Below are 24,265 nucleotides of genomic sequence, written 5' to 3' on the forward strand. Positions count from 1 at the left end.
CCTATAATCCTTAGTTTTGGTCTTCTCATTGTGTCCTGGATTTCCTGGATATTTTGGGTTACAAGCTTTTTGCATTTTGCATTTTCTTTAACTGTTGATTCCATGGTTTCTATGGTATCTTCAGCATCTGAGATTCTTCTATCTCTTGTATTCTGTTGTTGATATTTGCATCTATGTCCCCTGATTTCTTCCCAAGGCTTTCTATCTCCAAAGTTGTCTCCCTTTGAGTTTTCTTAGTTGTTTCTACTTCTGATTTTAGATCCTGGATGGTTTTGCTTAGCTCCTTCACTTGCTTGTTTGTGCTATCCTGTAATTCTTTAAGAGATTTTTGTGTTTCCTCTTTCATGACCTCAGCCTGTTGACCAAAGTTCTCCTGTATTTCTTTCAGTGTTTTTTGCGTTTCCTCATTATTGGCTTTTGTATTCTCCTGGATTTCTTTCAATGATTTTTGTGTTTCCCTTGCAAGGGCTTCTAACTTTTGATCCATTTTCTCCTGAATGTCTTTAAATATGTCCTTCATGTGTTCCTGTACTAGCATCATGACCAGTGATTTTAAATCCAAATCTTGTTTTACTGGTGTGATGGGGTATCCAGGACTTGTTGGTAAAGAATTGGGTTCAGATGTTGCCATATTGCCTTGATTTCTGTTAGTGACGTTCCTGCATTTGCCTTTTGCCATCTAGTTCTCACTGGGGTTAGTTGGTCCTGTCAATGCTGGACTCACCAGTGCAAGCTGCCCCTTCCCAGGTGGCCTCTGTTGCACAGCTTACCTCCTGCACTGCCTGGAGACAGGGTGCTGTTGCCCAGGCTGTTCAGATCCCGAAGCAGACACCTGAAGGCTCCCGCTGGGGCCTGCTGGATTCACCAGAGCACACTGACTTCTCCCCGCTGGCCGCCCAGCCATATTCTGGTTTTTAATAGTTTTTCATCTTCTTACATCTGCAAATCTTTAGTTTATCTAGAATTTGTTTTAGATAAACAAATGTGATAGGAAATGTGACATTAAATGAACATTCTTTTTAAATCAAGAAGACCTGCATTTATAATAGAGATATGTTGGATGTTTATAGTAATTTGGGGCACTGGAGTAGATTGTACCTATTAGCTATTGTGGATTGCTGTCATTTTGATTGGTGAGCATTGTTCAAATAAAAGTAGCTCTCATCCTTACTGAACATTGCCTTGGGCATTGTTTTAAACTCTTTTCTGTTGATTATCCCTTGGTCAGTGTAAAGCCTCACATGGTGGAGACCGTTATGGTTCTCAGTTCTGAGATGAAGAGACTGCAGTGTGGGCATGAAGCAGTTTGCCCTGGATTGCACTGCCATTGAGTGCAGAGCGTGGTTGGACCTGATTCACTCAGTCCAGTTCCTGCTACTCATTCTTTGATCTCATTCTGAGGAACTTATTTCCACTTTATTCTACATTATTCATTCATTAAAATTCCATATTTGTTTATTTTTTATTTAACTTATGTGTGTACCTTTATGGATGGGGTGGAGTACATGTGTACCATGACATGGGACTGGCGGTCAGAGGACAATCTGTAAGAATCCATTCTCTCCTACCATATGGATCCCAGGGATTGAACTCAGGTCGGCAGGGTTAGCAGCAAGCGCCTTTACCTACTGTGATATCTTGCTAGCCCGGGATTCCATATTTTTAAGGATTTTTTTTTCCTGAATTGCATTGTATCTTATGTGGGTATCTATCACATAAGGGTATCTGCACTCAGGAGGAAGAGAGGAGAAGGAAGAGAAGCCAGGGTATAAAGCCGCAAGATCCTTTCCAGTGGGCCACTTCCTCAGAGAGGCTTTGCAGCCTTCCCAAACAGCTCTCCCAGGTGGGCGCCCACTCTTCAACCCGAGCCCAAGGGGGAGTCCACATTCAAAACGTCCTTTTCTTTGGGTTTCTTTCCTCTTCACTTTTCATCAATTACTTGCCAAGCTCGACAGATTCAATATTTATCTTCCTATGGGTCCATCCTCTGCCCCGAGGACATTCCTTCTGCTGGCTCCTTTAGTAGTCACTGCATACCTTCACCCGCTGGGCCTTCTCAGAGATGAGGAACTAGACTAGAGCGCTCCTCAGCTCCTTGGGGGTTTCCTTGCCTGCCCTGCCCCTGGACCTCGTGGTTTTGCTTCCCATTGGTAAGGTTTGCTTTGTCACACGGCTTCTTAGCAAACACTCGGACAAGTGAGATGCTCAACAGGTAAAGGCACTTGCTGCCGAAACCTGATGACAAAGTTGATTCCTGCAACTTACTGTGGGATGAGAGACCAACTCCTGCAAGTTGTCCTCTGCCTGCCACGTGAGGGCCACACATACTCTGCACCCCAACCCTGACAATAAGAAGCACAAAGCAATAAGCATACATAAAAGCAAACAGGAAACCAACACCTTTATTCTCACATTTGGTTGTATATAGTTTTACCATATTTTATCTTTGTAAGATTATTAATTAACTTGACTTGGATGTACTGTAGCAGCAGCAGCAACAACAATAAAGGAGAAGAAAAGAATTGCATTGTCATCTGCTATCTAGATGGTGCTTGTTGATCTAAGTATTTTTTGCTAGCATTTCCTTTTGTCCCGTTCAGTGTTAGAGTATCCCTAGAACCTGTGTCTTCCTGTGTAGAAGTGAGGCCTGTGACACTGGTGAGCAGCTTGGTGTAGTGGGCGTAAGGACAGCATGGTGACCAGTCGGCCCTGTGGTTAGGGACTTAACTGTGCAGATGTCAGATAACGGTACATCATTTCTTTGACTCTTTCTGCAGATCCATCCGTTAGCCTCTGAAAGCCACAGTTCAGGCCTGTGGCCTGTGATGGACGCCCAGACACTGAGCTCACAGTTCAGTGTGAAGATATGATTCCCTTTATTTTCCCTTGCTTCCCCAGATTGGGTCCTGCCTTGCTTACTCTTTGGGTGACCCTGCCTTCCATGCCGTGGTGGAAGAGGCACCCTGACTTCACTGCAGAGAGTGAGACAGGATCTCGGGTACCAGTGTCCCACATGCGCACTCAGGTTTTCAGCATTTCTTGCTACAGGGTCTTCGGGCTCTGAAGTCCCCACTTGTCCTCAAACAGTGACCTGCGTTTATCGTGTGTGTGTATGTGTGTGTGTGTGTGTGTATACACACATATGCATATATATAGTTCTGGGTAGTTGATGTAAAGCCTCTACTATTACTAGTATTTTCTTTTTCTGAATTTATTTAAAAAATCTGGTTTGCTCTTTTTTTGACTTCAGTAAAGTTTAGGGAGAAAGCAAGATAAATGCATTTACTTTAGTAAATCTGTTACAACCGGGTGGTGGTGGTGCACGCCTGTAATATCAGCACTCTGGGAGGCAGAGGCAGGCGGATTTCTGAGTTTGAGGCCAGCCTGGTCTACAGAGTGAGTTCCAGGACAGCCGGGGCTACACAGAGAAACCCTGTCTCGAAAAGAACCAAATCCAAAACAAAACAAAACAAAACAAAACAAAATCTGTTACAATTTTAGTGGGCTGTATGGTTGGGAAAATATGCCAAATGGTTAGAAATGCATTTCTTTTATAGGCATCCGTATGAGAGAATATATTTCTTCAGTTTAACAACCATTTAAAGTATTGAATAATTACCCCATTTTCTGGGGAAAACACTAAAGAAGTGGATATCTAAATAATGTCTTCAAATGGGAGTCGATTTGAACAATTTTGTTTTCTTCTTTTTAAATAGTATGTTAATTTTATTCATTTGTCTTTTTTTTTTTCCTCCAGAGCTGGGGACCAAACTCAGAGCCTTTTGTACTTGCTAGGCAAGTGCTCTACCACTGACCTAAATCCCCAGCCCCCATATGTTAATTTTATAATTCTAAATAGCAAGATTCCTAAAGACTACAGAGGAAAGATACCTTGAGAAGGACCTACATTGGCCTGGTTTGTTGGCGTTTGTGATAAAGATGTCAGGAAAACATGCCTGGAAAAATGTTGCCACTGAGCTTAATCTAAAGGATGAACTTGCAGTGGGCCAGATGTGGGGTGTCACTAGTTAGAGGATGTTTGCTCCACTAGTTATGCATGTCATCTTACAGTTTTGTACTTTTTCTTGACTTGTGCATTATCCACAGTCTATAAGGAGAGTAAGAAAACTGCAGCAAGCTCTGTTTTCTGTTCTAGTTCCTTCTCCATCTTTTTGCTCACACTCCTAAAAAGTGCTGTGCTTTATTTCCCCCTTCCGTTTCCGGGCGTGACTCAGTTCTTTCCAGGCAGCAAGTGTAAGAGTTTGCTGGTTGCCTTCACTGACTGTGTCAGCACTGGAGTGTGCCAGCCCTCGCGCAGGCGCTGGGGCAGACGAGAGTCCAGCTCCTGTTTGCTCTGGAGCGGCACGCACGCACGCACTGCTCTCCTTCCTTCCTGTGTTGGTGCTATTCCGGGATCTGGATCTGGCCTTTGTTACCATGGGGAGGGCCAACTAGCTCCTCACGTTTGGTCACTTGTCAGAGTCTCTTCCTGTAACTCCTGTGGCTCAGCTCCCTGAGTTTAAGTCTTACACATCTCTGCCTTAGCTTGACTCTTATGTATTTCTGTATTATTTATGTGTTTATTTATTTACTTACTTACCTATTTATTTTTAGCATGTTTGCATCTTGTGCCCCTATCCTTGTAGCCACAGCCGTATTTCTGGGTTTTGCTGTCGTGTTCAGTCCTATCCTTTCTTCTCTGGGCCTTTTACATCTCTGAGTTGTTCATCCTGCGTCCATTCCTGCCCTGCTCAATCCTGTTAGTGCACCTAGGTCAGTCAGACTGATCTTTCTGAAATGGTTTTTGATGGTTCCGGATTCCATACCAGGTACAGGACAAGACCTCAGGAACTGTGGTCAGTATGCAAAGTGTGTACAACCTAATTCCCACCTCTCACTCTGGTTTCTGTTTCCTCTTTGTTCCTTTATCTTACAACTTAAGGCATAAAGAGAGATTTAATTCTTGTGTCTGAGGGTAAGTTTGTGCTTGTCTTACAAAGGAAGCAGTGTAATAGTCTTTTATTCCAAGGATGAATGATGAGAAGTAGATGGGGGGGGGGGGGGATACCATCCGAGATGCACTGTCCTTGGCCTGCTCTTCATGAAGCTGGTTTAGCTAAGCTGGCTGCATTTCTGAATTTTGCCAGTAGATGCCACCATAAAATGCATGCTATGCTTTTACCTGAAAGATGTCTCGGAAGCTCCAGTTTATATAAATTAATTCGGTTCTATTGTTAAGAATTTAGAAATGCTGTACTTTAAGCTCACTGCACAGCTTTTTAATGAATACCTATGTTATATATTAGGCTAAATATGTAGTTACAGAATATTAATTTGGCTGGAAATTGCCCATCTCATGTATTGTTATTGTTTTGTTTGAAAATACCTCAGAAGAGTGTTTATACTACTTAATGCACTTTTAATCATATTTAATTTTAAAAAGTATTAAAGCAAATAGTTATCAAATTCTGGAATACATAATGGCAGAGTCAGACACTGTATTCAGTAAAATAAAGAGACTAACTTAGCTGGAAGTGTTGGCTCTAGCAGTGCCTAGTACTCCGCCAGCTACTGTCCTTTTGAACTGTCTTTTTGCTGCCAGCCTCCCTGCGCCTTCTGCCTGGGACTTAGTGTGGTGGAGCAGGGAGCCACGCCTAGTTCTCTGACTGGATTCTCCTTTGAATGTTTATCTAAAGGAGCAAGAAGGTGTGTTTGGAAAGCGACTCCCCCTTCCTCCCACTTTCCACTCAGCTCCCTCTATCCCTTCAGTCTCACTCTGCTCTGTCGCCAGCTTTGCTGTTGGTGAGAAGCCAGCACACAGCACAGAAAACCCTGACGGCTGGGTGCCAGGCGTCCGGGGCTCCCAGGCTCCAAAAGCAGCCACTTGAGTGAAGCGACTGGACCACCAGATAGACACTAGAGAGTCTGATGGTTGGCTCTATTAGGAAACACGGGAAATAGTCACAGTAGCAGTGTATAGAATGTTTGCTAGTGGCTAACATGTTAGCTTTGGCAAGTAGTTGATATATATAAGTCTTGTAAATCTTTTCCTAGGAACAGTTCTGGCAATGAATTACCCATTTTGAGGATCCAGCAATTTTTTTTTTTATTCGATATTTTTTTATTTACATTTCAAATGATTTCCCCTTTTCTGGTCCCCCACTCCCCGAAAGTCACATAAGTCCCCTTCCCTCCCCCTGTTCTCCCACCCACCCCTTCCCACTTCCCTGTTCTGGTTTTGCCTTATACTGCTACACTGAGTCTTTCCATAACCAGGGGCCACTCCTCCATTCTTCTTGGATACCATTTAGTATGTGGATTATGTCTTGGGTATTCCAAGTTTCTAGGCTAATATCCACTTATTAGTGAGTGCATACCATGATTGATCTTTTGAGTCTGGGTTACCTCACTTAGTATGATGTTCTCCAGCTCCATCCATTTGTCTAAGAATTTCATGAATTCATTATTTCTAATGGCTGAATAGTACTCCATTGTGTATATATACCAATATATACCACATTTTTTGTATCCATTCCTCCGTTGAGGGATACCTGTGTTCTTTCCAGGTTATGGCTATTATAAATAGGGCTGCTATGAACATAGTGGAGCATGTATCCTTATTACATGCTGGGGAATCCTCTGGGTATATGCCCAGGAGTGGTATAGCAGGATCTTCTGGAAGTGAGGTGCCCAGTTTTGTGAGGAACCACCAGACTGATTTCCAGAGTGGTTGTACCAATTTGCAACCCCACCAGCAGTGGAGGAGTGTTCCTCTTTCTCCACATCCTTGCCAACACTTGCTGTCTCCTGAGTTTTTAATCTTAGCCATTCTGACTGGTGTGAGGTGAAATCTCGTGGTTGTTTTGATTTGCATTTCCCTAATGACTAATAAGGAATGGGGGAAAATAAATGATAACGTTCTTCCTAAAATGTAAAAGTTTTTATTTACAGGTAAGGTATTATTTCATCTTTAATTATCCTTTGAATCTCTACCAATTTTTTATTAGTTTATTTGTAGCTTTAATAAACATATATAATTGACTTAGCTACTTCAATAAAAGGATACACTTAAAAACCACTTGGAAGACCATCTTTAATATAAAGGATTTTTCCTGGGCTAGTAAGCTTACCCAGCATTACCTTAATTGGTAGAAATCCTGTGACTTGTAGCTACTGTGCTCAAATTCCTGTTAGTATTTATTTGGATTATCACTTAGAGGGCTCCTTAACATGAGGAATCACGTAGGTATAATATGCATAGCATTTCATGACTACAAGAACAAGTTTAGTGTAGTTAGGGGGAAAACCAACCAGAATTGGAATTACACAAACATTAGTGACCAAGACGTCAGTATTTGTAACTATAAAACATTTAGTTTAAAATGTAGATACAATATACATACAATAGCTATATGTGCATATAGTATATTCTATAGTAGTCACGTTTTTTTGGATAGTCATCCTTAATGGCTCTAAACAAACACTATGATCAACTAATACTAGTTTTATTTGAAAGGACTGATTGCATGTTTATCAATTCCTGTACATCAATAGTTAACCACCAAGTCATTAACATACATCAACATACATCCGTCATGTGAGGAAAAACCAATTCTGTCCCTCAGCAGCAGCTCATCACTGAACCACGTCACTGCATCATTGGAGTCTGTAAACCATGGCTTTCATATTCATCCTGAGTGACAGAATGACTTAAGGGCATATGTCATGCATCGTAAATATTTTTTACAAATAAATGAAACCAAAGTACTTTACAGAATTTACTACAAAAACTCCTTCAGAAGAGGAGTTCCCAGAAAAAAAAAACAGAAAGTGCCAAGGTGCTAGCTATGGATTTGTTTTGGCTATAGTTCATCCAATTTGTCTGTTCTTTTACTAGAAATATAAGTTTAAGTTTAAAGTAATAGTTGAAAATAAAGCTCTTATATAACTGAAGTGATTCCTAGTACCAGCCACGACTTCTGATTGCAGAAGTAGGACAGACAAAATACCAGGAATTACCCTTTTATTAATAAAAATTTAATAATGCTGGATAACATTTTAAAATGCTTCTTAATGCTTTGGATGAGTAGGCAAATAAAATATAGGCCAAGAATCAGGTGAAGAAAAGTCAGAGAGACAAGTCAAAAATGGAGCAAGTCACACAGTGGACCTGGTGAACTGGAGATTGTATTCTGTGTGTGGTGGTGATGGTGGTGGTGGTGGTGGTGGTGTGTGTGTGTGTGTGTGTAGGTGTGGATCTGTCAGTGGGTGCCAGAGATCAACCCCTCTAGGAGCTGTTCACCTTGGATTTTGAGGCCTGGCCTCACGGCGTCTGGGTCTTGCCTAGTAGTCTGTGGTAACTCCACAGTCTCGGGGGCCTGCTTGTCTCACCTTCCTAGTTCTGTGAATACTCCAGCACTGCATTACACTGGGCCTTTTATGTGTGTGCTAGGGATCAACTTCTGGTACTCATGCTTGTGTGATAAGCATTTTACAGTTTTTACCCACTGAAACAGTTTTTACCCACTGAAACAGTTTTTCTCCAGCCCAGAAAAAATTCTCTTTGGATAGCCACTAACAATATGATAGCACAGTATTGGGACAGCTCAAATTGCAGGTCTGATAGGAACACATAATCACTCTGCAGGGTTGATCCCTCAGCGTAACGATGAACTAAGAACGAAGACTGTCGATTCCGATAAAGGGTTCCTATAAAAACCTAGTTATTATAAATTGTCTTAGCTTTCAATTTAAGAGCTCCCGTATCATCATGTCTTTGCAGCCCAGTATTTGATGGGCAGTTCAAATCAGTGTCGCAAGAAAAATAAATGGTAGGTAAGATAATTGAAAGAAAACTATTTGGTAGCTATATGATTATATACGTACAAAATTCAAAGACTCTAAAAGAAAAAACATTAAAGTAAGCAGTAGAATTTAACTATTGCTCTGTTTATAGTGAATAAATTAAAAAATAATTGCATTTCTTTTTTTTAAATTTATTGATATATTTATTTACATTTCAAATGATTTGCCCTTTTCTGGACCCCCACTCCCCGAAAGTCCCATCAGTCCCCTTCCCTCCCCCTGTTTTCCCACCCAACCCTTCCCACATCCCTGTTCTGATTTTGCTCTATACTGCTTCACTGAGTCTTTTCAGAACAAGGGGCCATTCCTCCATTCTTCTTGTACCTCATTTGATGTGTGGATTATGTTTTGGGTATTCCAGCTTTCTAGGTTAATATCCACTTATTAGTGAGTGCATACCATGATTCATCTTTTGAGTCAGGGTTACCTCACTTAGTATGATATTCTCCAGCTCCATCCATTTGCCTAAGAATTTCATGAATTCATTGTTTCTAATGGCTGAATAGTACTCCATTGTGTAGATATACCACATTTTTGCATCCACTCTTCTGTTGAGGGATACCTGGGTGCATTTCTTTTTTTTTTTTTTTTTTTCGAGACAGGGTTTCTCTGTGTAGCCCTGGCTGTCCTGGAACTCACTCTGTAGACGAGGCTGGCCTCGAACTCAGAAATCCGCCTGCCTCTGCCTCCCAAATGCTGGGATTACAGGCGTGCACCACCACGCCCAGCTAACCTGGGTGCATTTCTATATTGTCATTCTGTAGGAAGAAGCTTTAGAAAAAACTTCCCAAATTAGAAGTTTGCCCTCTCCTCACTCTACCCCCAGAAGGTAATACTAAGACAAATTTGCCTTCAGGAAATGGCTGAGTATTCCGCTCATTTACAAGTCACAGCTCACCATGCTAGCGCTGTCCCAGGGGAAGATTGGAGATGTTTGGTGATTTTTCTCTAATCTTTCCAAGCTCAGTGAGACGGCTACTCAAGGTATAGATTACTTCCTCAGAGCTGAGTTTGGCATGAAATGCTTCCCACATCACTCCAGTGTAAGGTCACCTGTGGTACTAGTGCAGTTACATAGCACCATTCTTGGAGAAAGTGATTCAGTAAGCTAGATCAGGAGTTGGTGTTTCTAACACAACTGAATATGATTCTTATGCTAGGAAACGCGGCAGAGACTGGGCTAGTGAGCTGCCATCGGACTTTCAGTTCTCTGTGATTGTCTCACAAATTGCCCTTTCCCCTTGGCCCGAATATTTACCTGATCAATCTTACTTCACCTGCTTGTTAGAATACCTAAGATGTATAATCTGGTCCTAGAGAGGCAGAGCTGTCCCATTGGACACAGCCTTTTCAGGATACCTCATGGCTCCATGTCAACCCAGTTGCTGTTCCATTGGACACGGCCTCTTTAAGGATACCTCATGACTTCCATGGAAACCCCACTTCTACTGTTGGACACCTCTAATTTTTTTCTCTAGAACAGACCAAGATCCATCCTCCTGTGCATTTCTCACAGTGACCTATGCCAGTCCTGCAGAGCAGGAACTGCAACCCAAATTCAGACATAGAAAGAAACACTGATTGTAGGTTTTGAAAGACACTAGTCCATTGGCCATAGCTAGTTTAGTTTTTGGTTTGTTTGGGGTCAATATTGAGTTGCTTAATTTCCTGTTCTGTACATAATAGTCCTTCATGTATGGTGGTATAGTATTTCTTTTGGGTTAGCTTTCTTCTTTCCTCCTCCTTTTCTGGAACACCCATGTGATCTAGGACAAGTTATTTAATCTTTTGAGACTCGAGAGCATCTTATTGAGTTGGTTTTAAGATTAACATTCTATGATGTTGTAAATGACTGTTTTTGTTGTCTTAGTACTGTGTAATTTTAATTGTCTAAGTATTGTATACTTAGTATTGTGAAATACTTTTAAGTATTTCAGATATATAGAAATTCATCTGATCTGTCATTATATTTTATACATAGTTAAAATATGTTTTTCAGCTTTCATATTGAGAAAGATGTAATAATGTATGACATTTTGGGTTTTAGAAAAACTTTTTGTTTTTCACGGTTTTTATTTTTTCCTTAAGTGCTTTGCTGTGTGATCTATAAGATCAAAGTTATGTTTTCAAAAGGTGTTGATTAATACTGAGAAATAAGTTTGAAGCTTATAAGCATACTATCACTTACAAAACTATTACAAGCAAACTCTTATTTCTATTTCCAGCCTTGCAGGGGGTCGGATATTATCAGCGATAAAGATGCGGTTGATCAAAGGCCACAGCAGTGGGGAGCCTTTTTATAAAGCCGTAGAGGAAGTTGTTCAGGACTTGAATTTGAGGATTAAAAATATTATTAATTCTCAAGAAGGTGTAGCTGTCAGCACCACCAACATCAGTCCTGTCCCGGTAATGGATTTATTCTTTATTGACCTATATAAAACATAACCTCTTCTGTTCATTGTAGAAATTGTTTGAAGATGTATTTTCTGTGTTTTAATTTTCTTAATAGGATTATGTTCAGCTTAGGATAAATCATAACATCTTTAGTGAAAATGTATTTGTTAAAAAGGCATTGAATAATCTCTGGTATCTCTTAACACTTAAGGTGCTTAGGGCTACTTTTCAATAATTATTCCCATAATACCGTTCTTTTTCTATTTACTTAGATTCATAATAATAGTCTGGTTTTTGACCAGTACTCTTCTCCCTGCAAGACAGCAATGGCCCCATTAGACCAGGTTTGTAGTCAGAAGTTTAGTTTTCATTTATAGTGCTATATAAATTTTTATTACTCACTGCATTTCCAGTTGATTACAGTTCAATCTTTCTTATACTTGAGAATCTTATATACTTCTTCCTTGGCTTTCTTGCATCAATAATCAGTTTTAATAGATTATTGCTACAGAAGTAAGCTACCATGACTTTAAATACAGAGCAGAACCTTAGAGTATATATTATAGTAGATCTATTTTTTTCTTTCTTTTTTTCTTTCTTTGTTTTTAACTGAAGCAAGGTCTTACTGTGTAGCCTAAGTTGATTTCGAACTCACTGTGTAGCCCAGGCCAGCCTCAAACTCTTAGCATAATCTTCTGATGCTGGAATTACACATGTAAATCATTGTGCCTGACCATACTGTAGTGTTTATGGTTGGTTAACAAAGGCCCTTTCATTAGGTATTACCATGGAAGGCAGTACAGGAAGGAAGACTTTTGCTTTTCCTATTACTCATTCTTTCATCCTCAGGCCTTGGTAATCATTTTTTTTTCTATTTTCCTGCAAAAATGTGGCTTCTTAGATTTACTTCAAAGGCATCCTGGGGAAGATTCTGGGATTCTCCCCTATTTAATGTGCATGCCAACATTTTGGTGACTGTGTTGGCACGAAGCACAAGGGAGCTCTCACTGCAAGTGTAAGCCAGGCACTACTGCCATCTCGGGTCGCTCAGTGCCAGCCTCCCATCTATACGCATCAGAACCCTGACCCAAGTCACCTCTTGTTTGTTTCCCACTAAGTCACAAATCTTGACAATCCAATCAAATGACACTCATCAAAGGTGCTGCTAGCAATGTGGCACGTGCTGACACTGATGTATAAATAAGTCCTAAATCATGGGAGGCTCCTGGTTTTACTTTGAATAGTGTTGTGCAGAACAGTTCATCGGGTGGCCTGAGCTGCCAAATAGAGAAAAGAAGCCAAACCATGTTGCTGAAGGCTGAGGGGATGGCCCAGGCCATGTTGCTGAAGGCTGAGGGGATGGCCCAGGCCATGTTGCTGAAGGCTGAGGGGATGGCCCAGGCCATGTTGCTGAAGGCTGAGGGGATGACCCAGGCCATGTTGCTGAAGGCTGAGGGGATGGCCCAGGCCATGTTGCTGAAGGCTGAGAGGATGGCCCAGGCCATGTTGCTGAAGGCTGAGGGGATGGCCCAGGCCATGGTGCTGAAGGCTGAGGGGATGACCCAGGCCATGTTGCTGAACACTGAGGGGATGGCCCAGGCCATGTTGCTGAAGGCTGAGAGGATGACCCAGGCCATGTTGCTGAAGGCTGAGGGGATGGCCCAGGCCATGTTGCTGAAGGCTGAGGGGATGGCCCAGGCCATGTTGCTGAAGGCTGAGGGGATGGCCCAGGCCATGTTGCTGAAGGCTGAGGGGATGGCCCAGGCCATGGTGCTGAAGGCTGAGGGGATGGCCCAGGCCATGGTGCTGAAGGCTGAGGGGATGGCCCAGGCCATGTTGCTGAAGGCTGAGGGGATGGCCCAGGCCATGGTGCTGAAGGCTGAGGGGATGGCCCAGGCCATGGTGCTGAAGGCTGAGGGGATGGCCCAGGCCATGTTGCTGAAGGCTGAGGGGATGGCCCAGGCCATGTTGCTGAACACTGAGGGGATGGCCCAGGCCATGGTGCTGAAGGCTGAGGGGATGGCCCAGGCCATGTTGCTGAAGGCTGAGGGGATGACCCAGGCCATGTTGCTGAACACTGAGGGGATGGCCCAGGCCATGTTGCTGAAGGCTGAGGGGATGACCCAGGCCATGTTGCTGAAGGCTGAGAGGATGGCCCAGGCCATGTTGCTGAAGGCTGAGGGGATGGCCCAGGCCATGGTGCTGAAGGCTGAGGGGATGGCCCAGGCCATGTTGCTGAACACTGAGGGGATGGCCCAGGCCATGTTGCTGAAGGCTGAGAGGATGGCCCAGGCCATGTTGCTGAAGGCTGAGGGGATGGCCCAGGCCATGTTGCTGAAGGCTGAGGGGATGGCCCAGGCCATGGTGCTGAAGGCTGAGGGGATGGCCCAGGCCATGGTGCTGAACACTGAGGGGATGGCCCAGGCCATGTTGCTGAAGGCTGAGAGGATGGCCCAGGCCATGGTGCTGAACACTGAGGGGATGGCCCAGGCCATGGTGCTGAACACTGAGGGGATGGCCCAGGCCATGTTGCTGAAGGCTGAGAGGATGGCCCAGGCCATGTTGCTGAAGGCTGAGGGGATGGCCCAGGCCATGTTGCTGAAGGCTGAGGGGATGGCCCAGGCCATGTTGCTGAAGGCTGAGAGGATGGCCCAGGCCATGTTGCTGAAGGCTGAGGGGATGGCCCAGGCCATGGTGCTGAAGGCTGAGGGGATGGCCCAGGCCATGTTGCTGAAGGCTGAGGGGATGGCCCAGGCCATGTTGCTGAAGGCTGAGGGGATGGCCCAGGCAAAGCCGCCTGAAAGATTATCTCTGCTGTTTAGGCACTGAGTCACTCACCCCAGAGGGCAGGGCTTTGTTCCTCTTTTGCCATTGACTACATACATCATGAACATAGACAAGTTAAGCATCTCCTCAGAGTCCTGCAGTGGACATAATTAGTTAGTAGGATATTTCAAACCTAACAAAAGTGCTGAGTTTATGTTCATATCTACCTGCATGTAATTTTGCATTGCCAGATTACCTATCACATTCATTTATTCTCTTAATTACTACATTTTACAGCTTTTCCTTCTTAATCTGTCTTCTTTATCTCTAGTGCTATTTAGTTCAGGCTATTTCATTTCAAAACTAAGTTATTGTATTCTTTTAATCTGCTTCAGCCATGTCCATATTTGACAAATTTTACCCTAAAATATATTTTGCACATTGCTATTGTTGATTTTTCTGAATTCTAAAATAGATCATTATACTTGCTTAATAAAGCAAGACATGTTGCCTTTGTAGCAGGGTTCGTGCATGACATGCAGGGTTTCTTCAGACTCCTTTACTCACCTCCTTCTCACCTAGGGACCTAGACTTCTCCTCCTACCTTAGGCTGAGCTCCTTCCTATCTCTCTGTGACTCCTCTCCAAGTCTATCCTTCACTCCATACAGCAGTGACCATAGTCTTTTGGGTGCTTCCACCGCAGTGTATGTACACACTGGAAATACCACAGCACTGTAATGGAACTGTGATGACCTATTTATTTTATCAAGGGAACTGATTTCTTTGAAGATACTGGTTTTTACCTTTGAAGCTTTAGTTTCTTAAAATAAGGCTTAGAACATAGAGTAATCATACATTTTTATTTAATTAACTCTTTTGGTTTTGCCTTTCGAGACATGGTCTCATTATAAGCCAGGCTGATCTTCATGTTAAGTGACTGAAACTAGTCTCAAGTTTATGCTCTGCCTCTGACTCCCCAGCGTGGGGCACAGGCATGCACCACCTCTGGCTCTTGAGCACATGTGAGTTTGTTTTGGATTGCCAGAACCCCAGCCCCCTTTTGTATAAGAGAAAAAAGTACACAGAGATTAAGAGGTAAAGTCATGGGGTTGAGGCCTAACTAGGTAGTAATTAGATTTTTCTATCTTAAAGTCTAATGTTACTCTTATCAGAAATAAATGCCTTCCTTTGATGATACTCTTTTATGTCTAAAAATTGGTAAGATTGATCATAGTGTAGCTTAAAGGAGAAATGTCTACATATCTTATATCCACTTTTTATAGCTGATTTTCTGTGATTTCAGCAAGAAAAGAAGAGTGCCATTTGAAATAGAAATGTATGGCTGATTTACCTAGCTGGTATGATTATTCTGTATACTTTAATTTTTGTTTCAGCCAAAATCTTTTGCCATAAACCATGATACCGCATACTGTGGCAGAGATGCTGTGAAAATTTTACTAATTCTTTTGGATGAAGATGCAGCTAGTGCTCCCACCAGAAATAAAGCAGAGCTTTTATACAATGACGAAAGTGGAACATCTATTCTCACACTCTTTAGGTATGTAATATGGAAGTTATATGTGAAAGCACTAACTCAACTTTTTTTTTTTTAAATAAAAAGTACATTGTGGATTATCAGAGAAACTTACACTTATGGTAGGAGAAAACAAACAAAAGCTAAAGGAAGATTGGGCATTTCACTGTAGCCCAGTTAGGGTTACAATGTAGCATTAAAGAGTGTTTTCAGTATATTGCTTTACAAATACTTATTAGTTTTGGTATATGTCAAGAACTTTGTTAAATTATAGCCCTTAAAGCAATTCTTCTTAATAGCATTCCCAGTGTCTAGTGAAGAATTGAGACTCAAGAGTAATTGTAAAATATGCCAAAGAGAGCTCAGTTAACAAGTAGCAACGGTTTCTTCTTCCAAACTTGAACGTTCTTTATTGACCACTGTTCTGCGTAATAGCAGAATGAGGCATGCACACCGTATTCATAGCACGGTCGGCATTTGTTGGCTTCCTTGCTAAGTGAATGCCAGTGTTCCCTGAAGACCTTGGCACTGCCTACGCACAGCTCCTGCAGCCATAAGTACCATAGGCAGACACAGACCGCCCTGAGCAATGGCCCGGTGTGAGGGGAGCAGCGGAGGTGGCACTGGGTTCTGGTGAGAACTTTGCCTCCTTTGTTTTCCTTACAGGAGCTTTTTTATTGTATGCACGTGTTTTCTCTCTTGCCCCTTTCTTACCAGGCATTTATCCTATCCAGTTGAGAGGTTACCCTTGGAGATCTTTAACTGCAATTGTCTCTTCAATTCAATACAGTCACATTTAATGGTTAAATAGTCACAGGGCAGGGTTTTTCTCTTGTAAATATGCCTATGAGAGTAGGGAGAAAACTAGTTTAAAAGCTTCTCTGGCTTATGAGTGTCATAGTTCATTTGAGTTGCTACCAAAACGTATCTTGGACTGGGGAACTTACAAATACCAAATTTATTTCTCATAATTCTGTCTAGAAACTCAAGATCACAGTGTCAACAGGCTGATTGTCATTGGTAGGCAGAGGCCTGTTGGTCATGAATTGCACCTGCCCATGCATCTTCATGCGGCAGAAAGGTCTAAAGGACAGCAATGAGAGTGAGACTCTCCAGTGCTCTCACTAATCCAAATCCCCGCTCTCAGCACCTTCTAAAGGCCTTCCCTCTTAGTAGTGTTCTGGTGGCGGTTAAATGCCAGTGTACAGTCTGAAAGGACAGAAACATCAAGCCCTATTAATATGTTTCGTCGTTTCCCCCCATAGGTCTCCCACACAGGTGAAAAATACATCAGTTAAACCTCTCAGAGAGCGAGTCCAAAAGTCACTGCAAGCAGAGAAAAATAAGGTATCAATCATAAAATGATAGATATTGTTTTATTTTGAAAGAAATGAATATATAAAACTGGGTTGAATTTTGTAATTATGCAATTCATATAACACAATAAGGAGTAAATGAAAAATTGGCACTGGCAGTTTGTGTAGAAGAACATTGCTTTTATATAACCTTGACCCATCTGTGGCTTTTTAATTTACTGGAAATAAAATGAAAGAAGGAAGTAGGTAGTAACTATTGTAACTGTTACATCAGTGTGTACGAATGAGTGATTGTCTTCTGCTGTCATCTGCCAGTTTGGGATCTCCACTAAAGAGTGCTGTTTGCCACAGAAAGACCTAACAAAGGAGGGAGAGACACGAGTGAGGGAAGCTCTGTGTGTTTTGAGAGGGTGACCACCATTTGAAAACCTGCCTAATATTCAGCAGTGTTTTTTTTTTTCCCTACCAAGAGCACTTAAAAATTCTGTCCTAATTAACCCTTATTGACTCTGGAAGTTAGTCTACAGATCACACTGGTAGCAAGTAGCAGGGTAAGGTTTTACATTTAGGTTCTAGAGTTGAAAGTTTGGTTTATTGCCAAAGAGTAAATGAAAGGCTCATCAGAATATATAAAATTGTGAAGCTGTCTATTGCTTAGATAGCTTTTTTATTTACCTGTGTAGTTATATTTTCTCTGATAGCAAAAAAATATTATTTTATATATGTACAAATTCTTCAGTATCAAATAAAGACATAAAATCTCTATTCTTTTGAAAATGTGGTAATATAAGAATGAAAAGATAAATTTGTAATAACTTATTTAAGATACATAGTTAACAGGTATTTTGAGGATAGTTTCCCTTTTCAAGCTTGTTAATTGTCTAGTGGTAGCTTAAGACTTAATATACTTAGCTCTGTCTGTGCCTGGCCAGAGGTAACTAGAGTCACGCTTTCCTATGTGAAGTATTATTTTCCTCTACTGGGAACCTCCTAATAATTGAAATTTAAAAAGAGGTGTGGCAAAGGACTTTCCCAGTGTGTGTGGCAAATCTGAAGTTCATTATAGTTTTACTGTGGGTAACAATCTTCCTAAAGGAGAGAAATTTCGGAAAAGAAAACTTCCAATCCTTTTCTCTCATATGACTTGAACATAAAATGATTTTAACAGCAATGCATGGATCTGGACGTTATTCTGAGTTGTTTGGTACTTCAAAAGCACTTTTAAGAGGGGATTGTTTTGTTTATTTGTTATTCCAACTAAAATATACAGATTTGGAAGATTTGCAACAGGAAGTAATCTTATTTCTATGTGACCACTAATCTTGTGCAGAAAAGTTCTGCTCTTATGAACAAAGAAAAAGCATTCTCTTTCAAGTTATAAATGCAAGCCAGTGTAGCTTATACTCTCTTAATAATTGAATAAATTTAATAAATGAAGAAGTTGATTATAAAGTCCTTGTTATGAGCTACATTCTATTATCCTTTCAGGATTGGCCTGGACCTGAGAAATCTGATCCAGGCAAACTTAGGTTATAGGGATGCCTACTTCATCTGTGTTATAATAACTATCCAGTGTCTGCATTGATCTCCTGAATGAACATGCACATCTTATATATGTCTCCATATATATAAATTTGTATATATACATATATATCCACATATATTCATAATCTCTATACCTCTGCACTTTGGTGTTTGAGACAAGAGGACTTTATATACTATTATACCATATTCTCTCTCTCTCTCTCTCTCTCTCTCTCTCTCTCTGTTTTTGTTTTGTTTTGTTTTTTTTGTTTGTTTGTTTTTTTTTTTTTTTTTTGAGAGACATGGTCACTCCCTGGCTCTCATTGTCCTAGAACTTGCTTTGTAAACCAGGCTTGTCTTGACCCTACAGAGATTTGCCTGCCTCTGCCTTCTCAGTTCTGGGACCAAAGACGTACATCATGCTCAGGAATGTTTACGTTCTTTTTTACTTCTACAATCTAGCAATTCCATGGGGTGACTATCATTACCCTATGTGTGGACATGTTAGAGGTTAGTGGTGTATTCAAGTTTGTCTAGTAATAAGAGTCTGGCAAGATGGTACAGTGGATAAAGGTGCTTGGTTTCTTTTAATTTTTAAAAGTTTTTGTTCTGTATTTTGATATATATTTCATGGTTAATCATTTTTTTCTCACCTGTATCTGTCCTCATTACTATAAGAACCCACTGCATTGTAACTATAGTTTTCTGAATTTTATACTTTTTTGCAACTTTTCACATATTTGCAGTTAAAAACCTCCATAGTTCATGGAATAATATGGAGCAAAATTTAAAAAAAATACAAATTTTTTATTTAAAGTCCCCATAGTTTTAACTTTTTAAAAATTATTATTACTAATTTTTACTACTATGAGAATGTCTTTGATTACATTTTAATCAATAAGTACTCATTAATATCCAGCATAATGTAAGTATTGTTTGAAGTGTTAAAAGGATATGAGGTAGCGTCTGATTGTTTGGAGAAATTTCCCATAATAATGAATGGTTATAAGCAATGGGAAGTCATGCCATTGGTGACTTTCATAGTATCTGTGTAGACTGCTTTGGTCTGAAATCTTTTCCTACTTCTATAAAAAGCTCCTAGTCTTCTTTTGCAGAATGCATTTTAAAACTGCTTGTCTTCCTGTCTTATTTTATAAGTTAACTTCCCTTCTCCCTCTTTCTGCACCTCCGCCCTCCAGTGTCTCAGACTATAATCCAGCCCTCCAACGCTGATCCTCCTACTTTATCCTCTGAGTATTAGGACTACAGCGGTGTGTCCACATCCCTCTTAGAACTAACTATCTGTGTGATTTTCTTCTGTTTATGTGAACATTGAGCTTTAATCTCTTATATCCGAGGTTAAATGCAAGTGTATATTTTAAAGTTTTGACCATTAAAACTCTCCCTTGCATCTTTCTAGAATGACAATGACTTTGGTTTGATCAAACACCTGTTTTAACCAAGAAGACACGACCTCCCATTGTTTATGTTCTTCTTGCTCAGCATTTGCTATTTCTGTTTCTTTTAACTTTTCAGCCCTAATTTTTGTCTTAGCATTTTTCCTTCCACCAATGTCTTTAATCACATGTCCTATCTTTCAAAGCTTTGCACTCCTTGTAAGATATAGAACTCCCATCCTCTTTAATGATTGTATGTGTATATATTATTACTTCAGTTATCCTAACACCCACTTCAAAGCAGCTCAAAGGAATGTATTTCGAAACCCCTAAGGAGTAAAATATTAAATATAAGAACTGTTATAAAAATATAAAGTATGTGGATAAAGCTAGTGTCGCTAAACAAAGAGGCTAGTCATAGTAACAAGTAAGTTTGAAAACTGAATCAAAGTAGGATTAAAAGTTCCAAGTGAGTGATGGGACTTGTACGGACAGTCGTTACATTATGTGTCAATCACTAGGGACCATGCCTAGAACTAAGTGGAAAATAAGACAGAATATAATTGCATATTTTCTTCTGTTTTTGTTAGCAGATGAGGCAGACATTAATTAGATCACAGTTTGCTTGTACTTATAAGGATGACTACATAATGAGCAAGAAGAAATGGGATGTTAATTCATCATTCAAGCCGTTGTCTGCTCCTCACTTGGAAAATGATGTTTCTGGTAACTGACCTTGTTTGAACGATTAGTCAAAAACTAGATTATTTCTGCAACAGAAATATAAAGATGTGGGTTTTTTAGGCCTGGATTATTTAAGAAACCTAAAGTACAGATTTATGAAAAGGAGTATGATATAATTTAATCTAAGTAGATTTAGAAAATACTTCATAGTTTTGTGTGTTGTGTTTTTATGTAGATATTTATTGTTCAGGCTGCTAGGTGGCATAGTAACGTGAAAGTTAATGTGATGACAACTCCTTTCTGGCATTTAATTGGTAGGATTATTATATTATAAATAATGTTTTTAAATGCTCTAGCCATATTTAATGTTTACTTCGTAAGTCTCATGATTTATAATACTAAATATCATTATTCTTTCCCCCTTGTCCTCCTTCATGACAGAGGGAGCACAGTCATCCTTTGGAAAAGCAAGAATTGAAATAAGTTCTGAAAATATACATATGGACAGAAGTAAGGAGGACAAGATACCAAGAAAATCCACAAAAAGGAAGATATTGGAGAGGAAACAGCTGGATTTAGACAGTGAGAATATTCACTGTGACCATGGAAACGAACTGTACCAACATAAGAATGTTAAGATCACTAAAGTGCCCTGTGGCTCACACAGTAATTCGGGTGGCAAACTAGCCCAAGGGGCAAAAGGCAACAGGTGGGCTGCCAAAGACAGGTTGATTCCTGGCCAGACCAAGTTGACGCAGTATTTTATGCTATGATTTTGTTGTCTATGGGCTTTAGCTTTAGATAAGACCATTCACCAAAGCCCTGAGCTAACTTTTTAAATCTTGAGACATAATTTTTTTTTTATGAATGCTTTCACCTTTGTTTCTCAATATACCTGTGATACAAACAGTTCACATGTAGTATTGTTTAGTGACTTGTGTGAATTTTATACACAGACCTGGGTGGAATGAAGGATAAAGACTTTAATTTAGCCCAGCTTCCAACAAATCAAAGAGGGTGCCCAGAGGGTCCTCGCCCACATCTTCAATGTCCTCTATTCCCCGGGAGGACAATGACTCCTTAAAATGTAAGGAGGGAAGAAGATCTCTGTCTCTTGAGATCCAGTTAGTTATTACATGAGATGTTCTATTGTGATGTTTTATGGTTTTGATAAATGTATGTGAGGCTCACATATTAACCACCATTCAAAAATGCCAGTAAGTCAGAATTATGCAGAATTTTTGTGAAGTTTAATGCACAAATCAAGCATATCATTTACATTATTACATATCTTAACCAGTTTCTCTTAAAACAGACATTTAGGATAATACACAAGTTATATCAACATTAAGGGCTTTTCTCTCCACTTGCAATGAATCGTTTTCTCAAAGGATGTTTTAGACCAGCAGGTATCAGACTTGCCAACAGGGTCGGTAGACTCTTCCCAGCATACACCTGAGCACTGAAAGGGAACAAACAATGACTATAATTACCACACAGAATTAAGAAAAACTGTGCACTTATAAGGAATCCATAATAAACAAACTCTATTACTGATTTTGAAAAATCTCCATTTTGACATGGGTTGCCAACTATTTGGTAGAACTGAACTATGGTCTTGATTTTGTTATGGTCAGATCCAACTCAGTTAAGCTTAGAGCTCTTTTATAAAATTAATATGTAGGAATTGAATGTTGAGAAGGCTACTCACTGTCAAAATCTCTCCTTCCTATGGGAAATTTAGCTGAGTTTTCTTCATCCCCAATTTCTCTCTTTTCCTGTGTGGACTCAGTATTCTGAACTCCATTCTCAGCTGGGAAGGCTACAGATCCTTTCAGAGCGAGGTAAGGTTTTACAGCCAGACTCAGTGGCAGACCATGAGTTACGAGATTCTGTTTGGAGCCTGTGTTCTGTGAAGAGAAGATTGGTTTGTATCCCAGCTGTCTTCTTTAAAGTAGAGCTAAAATACAGTTGTACAACATTCCTGCTGATGTTCTACACTGAGTTCACCTCCCAACATGTGAGATACAAGATACAAAGCTTTTGGATAAGGTGGGGAAATACCTGGTTTGTATGACATTTTCCTAGTTATCTTAATGCACACGATGACTGTTTGCATGTATGCCTATTTATAAAATTAAAATACAAAGTTTACTTCTGGGTGGTTTATAATTATAAAAGTTGTCTTCAGTTCTAGAGCAATAAAAGACAGGCTGCATATACTTACCTTTGAGTTCTTGTTGTCATCATCATTCATGAAACTGCTCTGGTCGTTTTTGTACTGTTCCAGAGAAGGAGCAACAACTGATCCTTCTGCTGCATCTTCCTTCTGAAAGGCTTTGCCCATCCTAAAGGTATTAAACACTATGTCGTCTTCTAAATTCCTTATGGACTTGGAAGCTGAAAGTAAAATACCTTGAGAAAACAAAGAGAAAGCCAGCATTAACATGTAGGAAGAGAGATTCATCTTTGCCATCCTCGGTTTGATGCTTGCATAAAGCCAAACGAGAATGTGTCGGATGAAAAATTTCACACTCTGCCTGTGGCTAGATGAGTCCTACCTTTATATACTTTCCACCTGAATAGAAAACACTTGAGGGTCTTATCTTCCCATTTTAAAATGACTCATCCCGTAGAGCCTTGCCTTTGTAAAGCTGCTAATGCTTGCATTGTTTTGGATTTAGTGGGCCTGTTGTTTATTTCATGTGTGAATTTTCTCAGAATCTGATTAAGGTCTTAGAGAGAAGGCTTTCTGTGAGTAGATTATAGGCTCTTCAAAGTGGGATGTTATTAAGAAAGACCACAGGACACCAGGCTCTCCTAATATTACAGTTTCCTTCTGTGTACTTTCCGATTAAGATATTAAAACATGTTATTTAATTCATGGATAATAAGGATAAAAGTTTTATGCCCTTTTAATCCTTATTATAGAAGTTATCTCTAGAAAAGAGTTTCCTTTGTAAATACTTGATATGGTCTTTTGTGATTAAAGTACATATGCTTGTCAGTATAAGCAACAACAAAAATCCTGTTCATACTTCATCTAAAACTTATCTGGTGTTTTATTTTTTTACCTGAGTTCCTCTTAGTGAATTTAGTAAATAACTGATAAAAAGTCTCTGAAAAGAATATTCATGGTCTCTAGAAGGATTACTTTTGGAAGTTTTAGGTTTTTGCTTTGTTTCTATTTTATTGGGACAGGGTCTTGCTGTGTATCCCTGGCTGGCCTTAAAATTACCTCACTTACCAAGTGCTGGGATCACAGGATGTGCTGTGTGCAATAGCCAGCTCAGAAATTGTGTTTGTGAATCGTATTTCAAAATTAATTTCTAAGATTCTAATGGGTAATACATTCACACGCATTTATTCGTGTGTGTGTGTGTGTGTGTGTGTGTGTGTATGTGTGTGTGTGTGTGTGGCGTGTGTGTTTACAAAGCTGTGTTTCTAGGTGTGGAATTTCTAGGGCATAGACTACGTATATGTTTGGCTTTAGAAATGCCAGATGCTTTTCAAAATAATTGTAACCAATTTAGGCTTTTATTTAGCAGGGTACAAGAATCCCCATTGCCTTGTGTTTGACCTTGACAATATTTAAAAAAAAAAGGTTCGGTTTTTAGTTGTTGCTGTTTTATATGCTCTCTCTCCTTGTTCTGAGATTTGAGCGTAGGGTTTGCACATGCTAGCCAGATGCTCTACTGCTGAACTGTGCCTCTAGCTCTTCTTTCCTTTTGGTTTTATTTTTTAGATGGTGTAATACTCTTTTCCTTGATCTCACCCTGTAACC

The 24,265-nt window shown here is 40.3% G+C and overlaps 2 protein-coding genes across 4 annotated transcripts in view; one reads left to right on the top strand and one right to left on the bottom strand.

Annotated features, from left to right (window-relative positions):
- Nucleotides 1–22,707, top strand: part of Parpbp (PARP1 binding protein) — a 49,452-nt gene extending 26,745 nt beyond the window's left edge. For 2 of the 3 annotated variants that reach the window (XM_052165018.1, XM_052165019.1), the window contains 5 exons: nt 11,091–11,271; nt 15,421–15,584; nt 16,826–16,907; nt 20,388–20,523; nt 20,923–22,707. In XM_052165018.1, coding sequence (XP_052020978.1) covers nt 11,091–11,271; nt 15,421–15,584; nt 16,826–16,907; nt 20,388–20,523; nt 20,923–21,254 — 895 coding nt within the window. In that variant the 3' untranslated portion in view covers nt 21,255–22,707. The remainder of the gene's footprint in view (nt 1–11,090; nt 11,272–15,420; nt 15,585–16,825; nt 16,908–20,387; nt 20,524–20,922) is intronic. The other variant, XM_052165020.1, reaches the window with a different exon arrangement.
- Nucleotides 22,185–22,957, bottom strand: Pmch (pro-melanin concentrating hormone). Its single transcript, XM_052165056.1, has 2 exons — nt 22,709–22,957; nt 22,185–22,391 (listed from the first exon to the last, which is right to left on the bottom strand). Exons 1-2 carry the CDS (start codon nt 22,955–22,957, stop codon nt 22,185–22,187), a joined length of 456 nt encoding a protein of 151 aa, XP_052021016.1.
- Between the last annotated feature and the right edge of the window lie 1,308 nt (nt 22,958–24,265).

This window comes from Apodemus sylvaticus, chromosome 20 (genome assembly GCF_947179515.1).
Source record: "Apodemus sylvaticus chromosome 20, mApoSyl1.1, whole genome shotgun sequence".
NCBI lineage: Eukaryota > Metazoa > Chordata > Mammalia > Rodentia > Muridae > Apodemus > Apodemus sylvaticus.

Excerpts from the sequence above, each read along its gene's own strand:
- Pmch (XM_052165056.1), bottom strand. The coding sequence starts at position 22,957 with ATGGCAAAGATGAATCTCTCTTCCTACATGTTAATGCTGGCTTTCTCT. Across the intron at positions 22,392-22,708 it reads ATGACAACAAGAACTCAAAG|AACACAGGCTCCAAACAGAA; the intron begins GTAAGTATATGC and ends TTCTCTTCACAG.